Raw genomic sequence first — 16,730 nt, forward strand, 5'->3', positions numbered from 1 at the left:
GCTCCTGCGTTTCCTGGAAGCCGTTGTGCGCATGCGCGGTTAGCGCATCCTGTTTTATTAAATTTTTTTCCAGGCGAAAATGGCTGCCTCTCTCATCTAAACCTCTGCTCAAAGGATTAAATGAGGATGAAATAAACAGCAGAATTCGCAGTCTCGCTTCAAGACAATACTGATGAGCGCCAGGGCGTAGTTTGTGCAGCGCCTTCATAAAGATGTTGTGGCTGCCAGAGAGGGAAAATGTATGCGATTCGAAATTAACCCTTTCCAGTCCAACATCCACCAACAAATAAGGTACGAACTCTTAATTTTACGTTCTTAAAATAGTTGAACATTTTCGGGGGGAAACGTTAACATTTAGATTTGTGCATGCAGTCTTTTTTTGTTTTGCAAACTACAACTGCACTTTACCTCGCTTTGTCTTGACATCACTTTGTGTTGCAACGCTAAAAGGCCTGTTTGCTCCACCAAAAGTAAGCTACTAAAAATGTCTCGTTTAGTTTTTGTTTTTGTGTGCATGCTCCTACCTAATATTTATATTTCTCTGCACTCCAACAGACAATGATGCATCAAGTGACCAGCAGCAACAGTGACTATTGTATGGGTGGACTGGCAGAGGACTGTCATCCAGCCAGCCACTTTGATCTATGTAGCACACAATCCAACAAATTCTACACCTCTCCCACAGCCTCTGGTTTGCAGCTGTCCCTTGCGGGCCTAGGCCCTTTGCCACAGGGCATGCACAAATCCATGGCATGTCAAATGCAAGACACCCAGAATGACTTCCAGCCTCAGACGGTGAAAGTCAGAGGCAGCGAGGTCGCAGGGTCTGATGGCTCTAAGAAGAAGAAGGGCATGGTGAAGTCGGGGCGGAGAGGAAGGCCATCAGGGACCACAAAGTCAGCCGGTTACCGCACAAGTACTGGACGTCCACTCGGAACAACTCGGGCAGCTGGATTCAAAACCAGCCCAGGGAGGCCCCTCGGTACCACCAAGGCAGCAGGGTATAAGGTTAGCCCCGGCAGGCCCCCCGGCAGCATCAAGAGTCTAGCTCGGCTCAAGAAGCTTGACTTAAGCAACTGCAGTGTTCCCAAGAAACTGGACTTCACTAGCTGTGATGTTCCACCTTTTCCATACACCATGATGGAGAAAAGACCCCTCTGTGAGCCCAGTGGCAAAGTGGATGAAAGCAATGAATAGTTCTGCAGCTTTCAAAAACATTTGAGTGCATGAGCAAGAGGATCCTTAGCAAAACATTTCTCTCAAATGTTGGAGGAAAGAACTTTTTGTCGTTTAGGAACAGCCCTGACTGAGTTTTCATTGTACAGTGTGTGACATTGTCTTCATCCTCATAACAAATGACTGAATTAGAAGTACGTATGTTATTCCACTTTGGCAGAGATGCATGCATATGAATTAATCACACCGGTCCGTATAGCCAAAAATGTATTTATCAGTTTGTGGTTCAAGCCTCACTAGAGAGTGGATCTTTTTTTCCCCTCAAGCATTTTATTCCTCTGAATTGTGACACGTTCTCTTACTCTGCTTTAATATTTCTATGGCCAGGTTCTTGTGACATTTTCTACATTTATAAAAACTGCATTTTAGTAGAACCAGCCAGTCAAATCAGCTTTTTCCTGAGCATAAATATGTGGCTGTGTACTTGTCCTTTCTGTGTTGTCCGGCTCAGTATGTGTTTTATTTGGTGATATTATCCTAGCATCATGCCTAAAATGGGAACACTGCGATACATTTTTAATTAGCTTGAACTGGTAAAACTCAATACATAACATCCTTTTGAACACGGTATTTGTTATTTCTGCACTTTGTGAATATAGTTTTGATTATGTATTGTAACAGCCTGTTTTGTCCCCAAACTCACTTGATAAGCACTTCCAGATTTACATGTGTTGTTATGCTGATCATTAGAAAAAAATGACTTCGTAAAACAGAAAAAAAAGCTTTGTGGAATCTGTAATCAATGCTAATGTGTTGTATGTGAAACCAAAATAAAAGAAAGAAATTGTCTTTTCCACAACTATTTCCTGCCAAATTGAAAGCATGTTATTCCCTCTGTAGACACAAGGGGGCCCGTCTCCCCAGACAATAGTGATCACCTCATAATAATACCTTTATTTACACACCGAAATGAAATTACGGCTTACTGACATTTATCATGTTCCTTTCTGGGTGTGGTCTAACACGGTGTGGTGCCAGACTTGGTTAAATTACTAATAAAAGGCCACATTTTATTGCAAACGCCAGACAGCTGATCTATTAGGCTGGGTGAATAAGTTACTTGGTCGAATCTATCTGGCGTTTCTACCGCATCATTCGCCCAAAAGGGTTAGGGAAATGAAGCACGTAGAGATCTGAGCCAGCAACCCTCTATACTTGTCAGTCTGCACAGAGAGGTAAGTTCCTCTGCTGTGAAGTCGGCGTGTAACTGCATGGTCTTTGTTTGATCTCCAAGGACTGGCCCACTGCAGCGAGCCTATTGTGCTCCCTGAAGTTTGCGCGTTTGTGGATGCGTACCAGTTTGATTTACAGTACGCGCACTGGTGTCATGTGAGGGCAAGCTGGAGGACGATCATCGGAGCAAAAATAAGCCGCTGCTTTTGCGCGCTTACAGCCACCCTGACTCCTTCTTCGTCTTGTTTTCCTGAGCGCCTAGCGGCCTGTTTCCTCATGTCAGAGGACTCTGTGGAGAGGCAACATGGCGCACGGAGTTTGGTTTGACCACAGAGGCCGTGTGGCTGTTTGCGCAACGCAATCATTTCGCTCTCTCGCTCTCCTTTGCCGCTTCACACAGACACCGAGGCCTACACCTGTATCAGTCAGCAGAGACGAAATGAGAAACAATGGAGCAGATGCGCAGAAATGGGGCAAACTGCTAAAATAGGTCATTCATTCGTTTATAGTTTTTATGTCACATAGCTGTTATTTTTCACCACTGGCCATTATAAACTTCACCTGAACGCTCTCTCGCGCGCGCACGTGCGTGCTTGGAAGTGTGCGCGTGTATGTATGTGTGTGTGTGTGTGTGTTAGGAGGGTGAGAGTCACGGCCCTCTGCAGACGGGGGGTTGGGTAGCAGTGCCGATTGGTTGCTGCTCACCAACACAGTCGGTCTGGGCTTGTTTTAACACAGCCTAACCGGGGGCACTTCGACAGCAGGCAAAAACCATGTAGTAAATAAGCCGCTGTGGCTGTTAGGGGACCGGCTGTGGCACACTGAATTTCGCCGCTGCATGGTGTTGCAGCGCAATGGAGATTTACTTGTTATTTCGTATTGAAGGTGACAGTTTTTCAGGGGGCCGCCGCTGATGAGGCGATGAAGTGCAGAGAATGAGAGCTGTGCCTTGGCCTACTACTAGTGCTGCTGCAGCTGGGATTGTGCAGATCCGCTTTCACAAACCGAGAAAAATACTCGCTTTGTGCCACATTATCAAACGTCCGCTGTTGGTTTCACGGTGACCGACCTCCAAATGGTGAGTTTTTCGCGTTTTTCCACGTGTTGATGGTGTTGTGAAGTTGGTGCTGATCAGCCCTTTTTTTGTGAGTTAATAGTAGCTTCCTATGTCGGTGTGTGGCTGTAGCTTGTTTGTGTGAGCCACTCACTGTGCTGCTGTGATGGCTCAGTGTCACCACCTCTACTACAGCCTCAGCGCTCCTCCATTGACTGTACTAGTCGGCGATCGCCATGACCCACAGCCGGCAGACTAAGCGGTGATATTTTATGGTAGTTTGTGAATGAAATGCGGCGAAGGAGCGAGCGTGTTCTGTGTTTTGTCTTGTGCCGCCCGACCGGCCTCTAGTATGGAGGCCATGCAATGTCGGCTTATTAGTGTGTGTGTATGTGTGTGTGCGCTTAGTCCATGGCTGGTTTGCTCCTTTATAGGTTTCTGTCGGGCTCGCTATGATTGCCGCTCCATTTCCGCAATGTTTTTATGTGCCTGCCAGCATGCTTTATTGTTTTGTACAGTATGCAATCATCATCACCCCCTCACAGATTATAGTTGGTGAGAAACTTCAATGGCACGTTTCCCTTATCTAATCTGCCTCTTCTTTTTGACAGGATATAGCCGTGACAACATGAATCGATACAGACCTGCTGTTAGGGTAGGCTCAGTGTTTGGCTCAGGCCAGCCAGAACAGAGGCCCCGCAATGGTCTTGTGAGCACTTCCTATGGAAACCAATGTGGCATTGTGAGGCGTGGGTCAGACCAGCCGTCAGCCGTGCAACTGCCATCCTCCAGCCTCAAACAGCCAGACCGATCTCACTGCTACAGCCCACTGAAGAGGCTGCAGGACCTGAACACTGTGGTCAGTAGGCCTGAATTAGAGAGGGACCTTTATCCTAGGAACCACTTGCATTGTGCAAGCCCAATCAGTGATGATGATGATGAGTTTGAGGCACCGTCGGTCCAGCTGCCTCCTTCTCCAGGCAATGATGACACAGAGCCCTCGGAGACTCTGCAGGACTCAGCAGACAGAAATGGCTTCTCCCCTCACAGTCCGGACAGCTTGGACCACTGTTCTCCCATCCCCAATGGCTACCTGCATTTCGAGTCCACGCTGTTTGACAGCAGCGACGTCAAGGAGGAGGACGAGGGGGACGAGCACAGCAGCAGCGAGGACCTGGCGCCTTTTCACCACTCCCCAAAGTCGAGTCAGGACCGAACTGTTGCTGACAGTAAGACCACGTGCAGCTCGGGGGCGGATGAAAGAACATACAAACCTACTGTCTTTAATCTGATGTCCAAAACTATTTCTGAGCTCAACCCTACACTAAGCCCCAGTGCACTGCCAGAAATCACTATGAGAGATGGGTGGAGCTTAGGTGAGGAATCAGACAGCGATGGTGGACTGACCTCTCCTGTTGACCCTGGACTCATTTCACCTGCTGGAACCAACTCTAATGTGAGTCTGAAACATCTTGGATGCTTACTGTATAACCTCTGTACAACCAAGGCCAAGCAATGTTGTCAAAGTTTATCTTGGTGATGTATTTCCACGGAGAAAGGCAGTGGGTATGCATGTGTGTTTAAGTAATATTTGAGTTTCATTGTGTTTGGGCCACCTGGAGACTTGTGATGCTAAATAATGCAAAAGAGGATCTTGTTTTTTAGTCTGTTCTAACCCAGAATGTCAGTTCAGTGGCAACAGAAATGTTGTTTTGCTACCAACAATATGATATCACAGTGCATTCAATATTAAAGTATCTTCATTGTCCTGGTTAGTCCAACAGCCCAAAGAAAAAGCCTCTTCCTGCAGTGAAATACATAGAAGGGGACTTGGTGTGGGCTAAGTTCAACAGACGGCCCTGGTGGCCCTGCCATGTCACCTGTGACCCAGACCAGGGGAACCACACTAAGATGAAAGGTGAGGTTTCATTCATAAAGAGTAGTGAGGGTGATGAGGGTGAGTGTTTGGGTTCAACATGGATTTTATAATCCGATTGTTTCCTGCAACTCAAACTTTATGTGGCAGGTTTATGCCTATCAAAGGAATGAAAACTCTGTGTTCAAAGTAATCAATGATCTCACCATTATTTTGACTTTGTTACAGTTCCCAGTCCCCGTCCTTGTCGGATGTATTTCCTGGAGACGATTGGGGAGATTGTAGAAAGTGCCTGGGTCCCAGGGAATGTCATTCTTCCTTTTGAAGGGGGTCATCAGTTTCAAGATCTACCTGTGCTCAGACGGAGGGGGAAGCAGAAGGAGAAAGACTACAAGTATACGGTAAATTCATGAAATGACCTGATGAATATCACATCATCTTGTTGTGAACGTTATTTTGAATGTTATTTCTGTCGCTGGCAGATACCCAAAAGTTTACTGACTGCATGGAAAATCAGCGTGGCAGAAGCGGAGTATCTGCTCCCAGAACGACAAAGGAATACTGAAAGCGTGCTTTCAATATCTGTCAATGGAGAGGAGCGTGTGCCCAGCCCACTCCCCCCTGAAAAGCCACAGGAGGCCCCCTCTGTCTCTGTGGACACTGGTCATCCCCCATCACCCGATATGGCCTCCAATGGAAATGAGCCCCATCTAATCAAAAACTCTGCTGCAGTCCAGTCCAATAAGAGCAAAGCTTGTAAGAAGAAAAAGAAATGTTTGTCAGACATATTTGGTCATATAGTTGGCGGATCAAAGGAGTCATCGACCATCGCCAACGTGGCAGATCAGTTTCATACTACAACTCGTGCACTGAAAGAAGAGCCCAAGGACTCACCTTATGCAGACCTGGATTCAGTTCCAGTGCTTCATCGCCCCAAACGCACAGCAACGTCTCCAATACAGGATGCAGACAGATCAGTCAGAAAAGAACAGGGTTCAACTAAAGCTAAAACAAAGTTTACTGAAAAAGCGACCCACTCTGCAGATTCCTGTGACTCCTCGAGCATTTTATCAAAAAAAATGACATCTAAAGACACACACTCTGAACAGAGTTTGGGCAGCTGCAAACAGCTGTCGTACAGTTCAACTGAAAAGCACTCTATGAATCTTCCTGCTAGTAGTCGCCTGATGACGAGAGCTCTCAAAGCAGAGGAGACAGATCTCAAAGATGCACTGGCCACAAGCCAAATCTCAACAGACGCCCGCAGTGATGATTGTCCTGATAATACACCTACTAATGCACCCATCGAAACTGAAATGTTTCAGAACTGGGAATCACCCAGCAATGCGTCATCCTCTACAAATCACAGCTCACCAAAAAGGCGTGCGAGGAAGCCTGATAAGAAGCAAATTCGTAATGGCTCATTGATAAAGCCCAAGTTTGTGGGGTCCAGTCCACCTGCCGTGCAACCTGTTGAGATCAAGATGGAAAACGTTGTGCCAGATCCGTCATCATCTTCCTCCCCGTCCTCATCTCTGTCTCCTATGGATGCTTTCCAGGATCCCAAGGAGCTAATGTTTAAATCTCTCGTGAAGGAGGACAGCAGCGACTCTGAGCCGACGGTGTTTCGGCCTGATTCCAATTATAAATTCAGCACCTTCCTGATGCTCCTGAAAGACATGCACGACACCAGAGAGAAAGAAGGGAAACCCCTGACTCTGCCGCCGTCACCAGTCCTGATCAAGGAGGAACCTCTGGTGATCCCTTCTTCTCCAGGAGGAGATCTGGCTCCTTGTGATGGTTTCACTCAAAGGGTCAAAACAGAGAGTGGGCAGTCAGGGAAACCCACAACATCCCAACACAGAGCAGTGAAAACCAAGAACAGTACTAACGCTATCATGACAGCTGACACTTACCATTGTGAAGACTTTCCTGTTCGCTCTCAGAGCGGAAACTCAGACAAGCAGCGTAGAAAACAAAGGCTACCCGCCAAACTGAAACTCAGCATACCTGGCCTGTCTTCAGACCTGGCTGACTTGGCTTATGGCAGGGAGTTTGTCAGCGGCCACGCTGACTTAGCTCATCCCGTGCCCTGTCCTCCCGTCGCTGCTGATCCCTCGACCAGCTACCTCGATAAGAACTCAGGATTGACGGTGGCTCCAAAGAAGCGCTGGCAGTTGCTTGAGGAGGCTGCTGAGAATAAGGGTGACGCTATGAGCGAGGTGTCTGCTGAGCTGAATGGCTCTCACACCATGAGAGCATCACCAGATCTTGATCTGGGAGCTGAGAAGCAGACAGGGAAGGCCTCGAGCAGCGCAGCAGGTAAGACACAAACTGCAGCTGTTGCTAGTTTGTCCTCTTATCTGATAAAATGAATAAGAAAGTGTTAGCCCTGTATATTTGTTGTGCTTCTTGATGCACTATGGCTCGGGTTGTACTGTATTTGTAGGTGAACAAAAGTGTTTGCCAAATGAATACATGTATTATATAATATACATGTATTTTACGTGTGTTTGCACAGGAAATTCAGAGAACAAACGTCTCCGAAAACCAACTAAAAGGCTCCTGGAGTCAACTGAGGAGTATGAACAAATATTTGTCACAAAAAAGAAATCAAAGAAACGCACCTCAGAACCTCCAAAAATGGTAAGATGGTCTTTCCGTCTCCTTGTACTCTTGTACTCTGTAAAAATCAGTCATGCGAAGTAAATTGCTCAGAAATATTGATTTTTAGGGAATCATTTATATTAATTACACACCATAATAATCACACTTTCCTGATTATTTCTGTACAAATAGGCTTATCGTTCCACCAGTTATTCTCATCTTACTAGGTTAACAAGATCTCGGTGCAGAAACAAATCGCAACTTGATCGACTTGTAATGTCTGGAAAACATAGAATATCATCGGAACGTGTAATCACCCGACGCCGCTAAACGCACCCCGCGCATTCAATCCAAACTGCATGTTTGATGCGGTGCTTTGTTTGCATGTGTGTGTGTGCAGCAGACATCAGGGATGGCAGCACTCCATGATCTCAGCACCACACCGGGAATAATTACCTCAGCCTCGACCTCGTCCTCGTCTTCTGCGGAGCCCACCGAGGCGCCGTCCGAGCCGGAACAGAGCCCGTCTCGGGATGAGCTTTCTCCTGTAGCGCCCTCACTATCTCCAGTCACAACACAGCCCTCCCCTGATGCAGAGGCAGCAGAAGAACCTGATCTACCTCCAAAATCTGGTAACCGATAAGTTTAAGCGTGTCTCCATCAACTATCTTGCTGTATGACGTAAAATATACGAGTGCAGCTGGACAGAATCGTACATTTTTTGAAAAAACATTGGATAGATGATGCATTATTGATGTATTTTTACCTTTAGACACAGGGTTGTTAATCCCAGAAAGAAAGAGACCAAGGAAGCTGTCACACAGGGTGATGGAATGCACTATAGAAGAAGTGTCTGCTCCTCCTACAAAGAAGAAGGTATGTTTAGACGGCAGCGGGGGAGTGTACTAGCCTGCTATCTTTGTGTGAGTGTTGCGGGAGGCGGGGGACGAAAGCAGCCCAGTTAGCGTTGTGGACTAGCACCACAATCTGTTTGTTTTGCAGGAGCTAAAGCGACACAGCGGCGCTTCTACGGAGGTGAAAGTGATAGTCAAGAAATCTCAGGTACTTTAAAAACAAGGTCACTATGCTCATATTCCACGAAACAATGTGACGCTAAAAAAAATGTGTGAACACGAATAAATCTCACATTGGACAGGTCGGATCGGTGAGGAAGGAGAAGCCCGCATCCAGCGCCCCTTCCACCCCGGTTGCTGCGGCCCAGCACTCAGAAAGCAAAGATCTCATCGAGGGCCTCATTCCGGACAGACCTGCCAGCCCCCAAGGGTCTAAGACCCCCAAGCAGGTGGCCGAGATGGAGACCTGCAGCCCAGAGGAGAGACAAATTGTACACACTGGAACACTAACCCCCAAACCTGAGGTGTGCATGTTGTATTGTTAAGCTATTAAGTGATCGATTGAGCCGAGAGGGAACGTAATCTGTAGCCTTGCACCCGCGAGTGCAGCGCTGTGCTTGAGTGACAGTATCCCTCTCTTCATCTCTGTAGGTGCTGCCTGTTGGTTTGAATGACAGCCTCTCTTCCCACGTGGATGTAAAAGGGAAAATAGGTGCTACATCCTTAAAGGAGAACGTCTGTCAGGTGAGATCATGCGTTTTTGGCATGGCTTGACTCGTGACACATCCTTTATCTGTAACAGGTAGATCATTATCGATTCTATTTTATTTTCATTAATACTATTTTTTATGCCACTTATTGATTTATTTTTTATTTAGTTTTGTCTTTTTTTCTATTTTTTAAATCTAGTTTCTCGTCTCTACACTTGTTCTGTCTTACTACCGGCTTGTGTGAAGCACTATGAACTCCATTAACCCGAATGAAAGGTGCTATACAAACAAAGCTTGATTGATTAGCGTGTTTTTTAAAATTCTGTATTTGCTTATATGTTTGTGCAGGTGTGCGAGAGGACCGGAGACCTGCTGGTGTGTGACGGCCACTGTTACGGAGCCTTTCACCCGCAGTGTATTGGCCTGTCGGCGGCTCCCAAAGGGAAGTTCCTCTGTCGTGAATGCAACACTGGTGGGTGCGCCTTGTGTCCGACGCAGGGCTCAAAGCAATCTGTCACTGATCATAAAATGTGCGCCCGCACGTACTTGAGTCAAGAAATACTTTCTGTTGCCTTCAGGTGTCCACACATGCTTCGTGTGCAAGAAGTCTGGTAACGGGGTAAAGCGCTGCATGATTCCGCTGTGTGGGAAGTTCTACCACACCGACTGCATACTGGCCTTCTCGGCCACCCAGCCACATAACAAAGGCTTCCGCTGCCCTCTGCATGTGTGTCTGTCCTGTCACATCACCAATCCTCTCAACATCTGCTCTAAAGGTATGCTGCAGTTTTGGGATTTAAACTATATACTATGTTAATAGCACGTGTGAATTTCTCAGCATCATGCATAAAGTGATTCACTGAGCTGAGATCAGGGGGCCTTAGCAGTACACAGCCATGTGTCACAAAGTGAAGTAAATGTTGGTTTGTGCTAATAAGACATTCCTGAGCACCATCAAGTAGTTTTGACTGTCCTGCAGAATGTATCCATGTTGTTTTTACCAAACTCTGAAACTTCTATCTCCACGTCACACTTTTTGGCAATCATGTGGCGATTGGCACCATCCTGTTTTATTATCTTTATCTGTACATCATCTTGAGTTATGTCCACATACGCATTTAGTTTGGATAAGCACTGAGCATCTCTTGTAAACTCATTATTAATAGGCTTTCTGTTTTGTGACCGGCATTATCAGGATTTGTTCTGGTGGAGGAACTTTTTATGAGTGACTCACGGTCTGGAGCAGTGGGCTGGTAGAGTGAATGGAGAGCTTATGTGTCATTACGAGCAGGGCCGGTCACCTGAGAAGCTCTGGTTATTGTTACAAAACTTCAGTTTAACCTCCAGATGTGCACGGATTAAGCTTCGCTCCTGCGTTTTCATCGCAGGTCGTTTGGCTCGATGCGTGCGCTGCCCTGTGGCCTATCATGCCAATGACAACTGTATGGCGGCAGGAAGCTTGGTGCTGGCAAACAACAGTTTCCTCTGTCCAAACCACTTCACCCCCCGCAAGGGCTGCAAGAACCACGAACACATCAACGTGAGTTGGTGCTTCGTCTGCTCCGAAGGTAAGTTTGCTCTTGTTTCATAGTCCGCACAGTTTTACTACTGCGATCATGCACAAATGTCATCATGTGTAAGTGTGAAACTGTTAAATAACTTGGATCTGAACACACTTTTTCTAAACTGTCTCCATGTTTTAAGTGTTAATACAAAAACATGAAAGTGGCAGCTTTGGAAAATGCTCTATGCTGTATTTTTCAGGAGGGAATAATCTGTTTCAGATTGATTTTAATGGCCCGTCCTATTTTCAAATTAAATGCTCCCACCTCGCAAGTTTAGTTGTATTCAGTTTGTATTCTGTCTCCACTCAACAATCTGCGTCTGAGACACAGGATCAGCCCGAGAGGAAAATGTCTAAACGCTGCATTACCACACGTTTTTAGTTTAGCACCATCGTTACTGACTTGAATGCGCTGCCTTCACCCTTTATGCCTTGTCTTCGTTGTGTGCACTGTCACCGCTTTGTGTCAGTTGTCGTGTTGAAATAACTGAAACTGATCACACCTCACACATGCGTACAGTTGCTTGATTCTCCCTCAGGGTTTAACATTGTGTTCATGCGTGCTGATGGGTCCAGTAGTGTGTGTTCATCTCACACACTACTGGACCCATCAGCCTGTTACTTTTGTTCATTTTTGCCAGTAGGAGCCGCAAGTGATCAACAGCTGCTTTCTGATTAATAGCGGATGGGTGAAATAATACATCATTAATGAGTTGAGTGTATTAAATACCTGCAGCAGAAAGAGGAAAGCGTGTCTCCGCATGAACAGAGAAGCTCAGTGCATTTATGCACAAGGAACAGCAGCGTAACTCGATTGATTATTTAAATCTCTCGACACGCCGACCGGATTCCTCAGGATCTAACGTTAATTAATGTTCTGTGTTCTATTAAACATTCAGAAGGTCACACACAGTCCAGGTTCAAACAGTGACATTTTTTGGAGCCAAGCAGCTGTCTTTAAAAAAACAAATTTCAGAAGCTAAAAGTTTGGACAGTTTCTCCTGTCCTGTCACATTTAGAAATACAGTTTTTAGTTTTGCTGCTCAAATGTCTCACAATAGTTGCTGCAGTGACACATGGAAATGTTTAAAATTACTGAAACCCTTTTAATCATTAAAGTAAATTGTTAAACATGCATGCATCGATACAACACACAATAAATAAATCATCAAAGTTTGCGTTGCTCGACGTAATTTAAAAGGCAACGTAGCCTGCAGGGACCAGTAGAGGCGCAGTGAAATGTCCGTGTGGATGCGGGACTCTAAATCAGAGGAATAATTTGTTTGGGTGGGTGGTGGGTGGATGTTTTACTAACACATGCAGATTTGTATGATGTCAGAGCTGATCCACGCATTGCTGCCCCAGACGCACCAGGCGGAGATCTGCAATTTCATACAACAAATAAGCAAATTTAAGACATCGCTTTTTAAGATCACAATTTAAGACTCAACATTTTATGGACCAATCTCTGAGAAATAAGCAATAAACTAACTATTAATGAAGATCAGCTGATCAGTGTGTTCTGCTGTGGTTTTTGCAGGGGGCAGTCTGCTGTGCTGTGAAGCCTGTCCTGCTGCTTTCCATCGGGAATGTTTGAATATGGAGATGCCTCAGGGCAGCTGGTTCTGCAATGACTGCAAAGCTGGAAAGAAGCCTCGTATTAAGGATATACTGTGGGTCAAATGGGGGCGTTACAGGTAAAAGGGTGCAACGCCGTCTTCCTCGTACACACAAGCAGCAGCTAATGTGCCCGTATTTGCATTTCTGAGACCTGATCTAATTCTCTAGGTGGTGGCCTGCAGAAGTCTGTCTGGCCAAAGATGTCCCAAATAACATCTTGAGGATGAAGCATGAGGTCGGAGAGTTCCCGGTGCAATTCTTTGGCTCCAAAGATTTTGTGTGGACGTATCAGGCCAGAGTCTTCCCCTACATGGAGGGTGACACTCACAACATAGAGAAAATGGGAAAGGGTGCAGATGCAGTGTACAAAAAGGGTATGTGCTTGTGTCCATCAATTCGTTTTATGTGTTCTGTATTAAAAATCTCTTCCTGCTTTTGATGTTTAGATATTAAGTCTTTATTTTGACTGAAGATCGTGTTTTGCTTTCATAGCCCTGACTGAAGCAGCAGAGCGTTTCAAAGAGCTCCAGGCAGAAAAGGAGATGAAGCAGCTTCAGGAGGACAGAAAGAATGACAAGAAGCCTCCTCCATACAGGCACATCAGGGTACTGTGTGTCACCACACACTCACCTGTGGTTTTCTAGCCTGACCTAAAGAGCTGTTCACTGTGGTGTGTGGTTTAAAAAAAAATTGCCCCTGCCTCTGTCTCTCAGGTAAACCGGCCAGTTGGGAAGGTGCAGATCATCACTGCCGACCTGTCTGAGATCCCACGCTGTAACTGTAAGGCGTCTGACGAGAACCCGTGCGGCGTCGACTCGGAGTGCATTAATCGCATGCTGATGTACGAGTGCCACCCTCAGGTGTGTGCGGCAGGGGAGCGATGTCAGAATCAGGCCTTCACGAAGCGCCAGTACACGCCTGTGGAGATTTTCAGGACGCTGTCCTGCGGCTGGGGTTTACGCGGCGTGTCGGACATCAAGAAGGTAGTTCAGAAAAAAATCAGAATGTGTGACTGCAATCCTCATGTTCGTCCCTCTCCTGTTATTAATGACCACCCTCGTTCTTTCCCTGTTGCTTCTCAGGGAGCCTTTGTGACTGAATATGTGGGAGAGGTGATCGATGAAGAAGAATGCCGAGCCAGGATCAGACACGCCCAGGAGAACGACATCTGTAACTTCTACATGCTAACACTGGACAAGGTGATTGTGAGCACGATGAGCACAGACACAGTACCGTGTACATGTGCCACATTCACGGCGTTGATCACACGCTCTGTACTAACCGGTTTGTGTCGCGTTCTTTCAGGACCGGATCATTGATGCCGGGCCTAAAGGGAACCAGGCTCGCTTCATGAACCACTGCTGCCAGCCAAACTGTGAGACTCAGAAGTGGACTGTGAACGGGGACACCAGGGTGGGGCTCTTTGCTCTACAAGACATCCCGAAAGGTTTGAGCGATGGCCTGCTTCTCTTATTGATTTTTTTGTATTGTGTAAGAAAGCCGATTATTTCACGAATTTACTATCTTCATATCAGAGCGCAGCATTTATCGAACACTAACACAACGTGTACTTCAGGTGTGGAGCTGAATTTCAACTACAACCTGGAGTGTCTTGGCAACGGGAAAACTGCCTGTAAATGTGGAGCACCCAACTGCAGCGGTTTCCTGGGTGTCCGGCCAAAGGTAAAAGCTTCAATTTGATGAAGCTTCACACCTCTTCCCAGAAGAGCCGGCTCGTAACCTCTCTGTTTCCTCGTTCAGAACCAGCCGCCAGCAGAGAAGCTGAAACTGAAGGAAGGGAAGAGGAGGGTCCCCATGAAGAAGAAGACCAAGCAAGAAGTGACCAAGGAGAGGGAAGACGAGTGCTTCAGCTGTGGCGACGGGGGCCAGATAGTGTCCTGTAAGAAGCCGGGCTGCCCGAAGGTCTATCACGCTGACTGTCTCAACCTGGCCAAGAGGCCTGCAGGCAAGTAGAGGTGGAGGGCTGCTCCTGTTTGTGTCTGGATGACTTTGAGCCCATATCATACCACTCCAAAGGCACTATTCAGACTAAATTCTTGAGTAGCCAGACTCTTTATATGCTTTTTGAACATGTTACCAGCAACATCTATTGAAGGACTAAACCCTTTTTAAATGTTATGAGCCTCATTATGGTCAAACATCTTGAAGACGTGTTTACTTAGTTAGTACTGACAGTGATCTTGTCTCCAGGCCGGTGGGAGTGTCCATGGCACCAGTGTGACGTCTGTGGTAAAGAGGCTGCTTCGTTCTGTGAGATGTGCCCCAGCTCTTACTGTAAGGAGCATCGTGATGGCATGCTCTTCATCTCCAAGCTGGACGGCAAGCTGTCCTGCAGCGAACACGACCCCTGTGGGCCTGACCCGCTGGAGCCGGGAGAGATCCGTGAATACGTGCCCAACATGACCTCCATGAGGCCCGGGGCCATGGCTGTGCCTCTCTCGCTCGTCCCAGACTCCAAAAGAGCCACTTCTGCTCCCGCCACTTCCCCTGCTGGCCAGACTGCGACGGGGCCTCCTCCTCGTCTCTACATCAACACAAAGACCGCTACCTCGAGCTTCATCCCCTCCAACAGGTCTTACCTCACAGACAGGACTGAAGGGAAAGCATTCTCCACCCCCACGTCCTCCAGGGACGAGAGAGAGGACGGCGAGGTGGAGGATGGGGAGGTGTGTGGGTTGGAGGTGGAAGACGTGGAAGATGACGATGATGAAGACGACGACGATGAAGACGACGATGATGATGATGAAGCGGAGGAAGACGAGGACGACATGGAGGAGATGGAGATAGTAGAAGATGAGGAGGATGAGACGGTGTACGGAGGTGACCTGCTGGACGAACACGACAACGATGAGGAGGACGACGAAGGAGGGGACGTGTATGACACTTGGGGTGATTATGTGGACGAAGACGCTGATGATGGAGAGGTGAAGGGGGAGGACTTGGAGGAGTGGGGGAGGGTGGAGGACGATGAAAAGTGACTCAGTCCACCCATTCCTTCAGAACTACTCAGCAAAAACTCTCAGTAGACATTCAGAGGACAAAACAGTTGGCATGAGACTATGAGAGTTTGATATTTTGGTACCTACTTGAACGCGACACTGCCTTCACTTTGGTACCGCGTTGCCTTCTCGTCCCCAGACTGCTGGACTGACAGTGGGGATGTGTACTGGTGCTAAGGCTGGGGGGCTGATTCAGTCCATCTCTTTATACTTTTGTCGATATGTTTATTTGTGTCTGGTGCTGTCATGTTCTTTCGTTCGTTCTCTCAACATTGTTTACATTTTGTTGGCCTTTTTTTAAATGTTTGGAATATAAGAAAAAGGTGAGAAGTCGCACCTGACCAAACTGTTATCATATTGGCATCTTATGTTGTTCCTGTCTTAACCTTGTCTTTCTAATTACAAGAGTGATCAAAATAGTGTTCTCACTGGTCCATGTTACAGTAAAGCACAACAACACCTGCTTGGTGCTTCTGAGGAATGCAAAAATAAACCCACTGGAGTCATCGAGGCTTTAGATGATTCTTCTCATTGCAACAGCAGCCTGTTCGTTCTGTTAATTCATCCTTTTTTCCTCCAGACAGGTAGGTCAGAGCTCAGGATCGGAGGCAAACAGAAATAAAGTCATGTCTCGACATTCTGCAGTCTCTAAATGCATCACAGGTTCATTCACTAAACTAGAAAATAAAATCTAAGTACTTACTCACTTGGTATTCAGTATTTCGTTCCCTCACAGTCACATCTGGCATGAGAAGACTTGTCTAAAACAGTCAAGGTCAATATATCACAAGGTTTTCTTTAGATGAGCTACTGCAACTTGCCATATTTTGTAAGTGTGCAGGTTTGATAAATAAGCAAGCAGTAAGGAAATGCGTTTTAGTTCTGTTTTGAGTTTTCTGGTGCTCATTCTACTTCCTGTAATCCATCTGATTATTTTCCCATGTTTCCATTATAAATAATGTCTAATTTTATTCCCAGGTCCCCCAAGTGTTTAAGTACAATCTACTTCCTGCCAG

General features: G+C 46.6%; 2 protein-coding genes across 3 annotated transcripts; both read left to right on the forward strand.

The window, feature by feature from the left end:
• The first annotated feature begins 79 nt into the window (after positions 1-79).
• Positions 80-2,027, forward strand: si:ch1073-44g3.1 (UPF0461 protein C5orf24 homolog). Its single transcript, XM_041944510.1, has 2 exons — positions 80-291; positions 556-2,027. Exon 2 carries the CDS (start codon positions 559-561, stop codon positions 1,195-1,197), a length of 639 nt encoding a protein of 212 aa, XP_041800444.1. The 5' UTR covers positions 80-291; positions 556-558; the 3' UTR covers positions 1,198-2,027.
• A 1,133-nt stretch (positions 2,028-3,160) lies between these two features.
• nsd1a (nuclear receptor binding SET domain protein 1a) lies at positions 3,161-16,404 on the forward strand. Of its 2 annotated transcripts, none has more exons than XM_041944267.1 (23): positions 3,161-3,487; positions 4,075-4,919; positions 5,240-5,381; positions 5,568-5,740; positions 5,822-7,661; positions 7,861-7,985; positions 8,347-8,578; positions 8,719-8,822; positions 8,949-9,008; positions 9,103-9,324; positions 9,452-9,544; positions 9,859-9,982; positions 10,089-10,286; positions 10,899-11,078; positions 12,615-12,771; positions 12,863-13,068; positions 13,187-13,299; positions 13,408-13,677; positions 13,777-13,893; positions 14,000-14,141; positions 14,271-14,377; positions 14,456-14,660; positions 14,906-16,404. In XM_041944267.1, exons 2-23 carry the CDS (start codon positions 4,092-4,094, stop codon positions 15,691-15,693), a joined length of 6,426 nt encoding a protein of 2,141 aa, XP_041800201.1. In that variant the 5' UTR covers positions 3,161-3,487; positions 4,075-4,091; the 3' UTR covers positions 15,694-16,404. The 2 variants fall into 2 exon arrangements, with proteins under 2 accessions (XP_041800201.1, XP_041800202.1); XM_041944268.1 differs by having other exon boundaries at positions 8,350-8,578.
• Positions 16,405-16,730: the final 326 nt, after the last annotated feature.

This window comes from Chelmon rostratus, chromosome 9 (assembly GCF_017976325.1).
Source record: "Chelmon rostratus isolate fCheRos1 chromosome 9, fCheRos1.pri, whole genome shotgun sequence".
NCBI classification, from domain to species: Eukaryota; Metazoa; Chordata; class Actinopteri; order Chaetodontiformes; family Chaetodontidae; genus Chelmon; species Chelmon rostratus.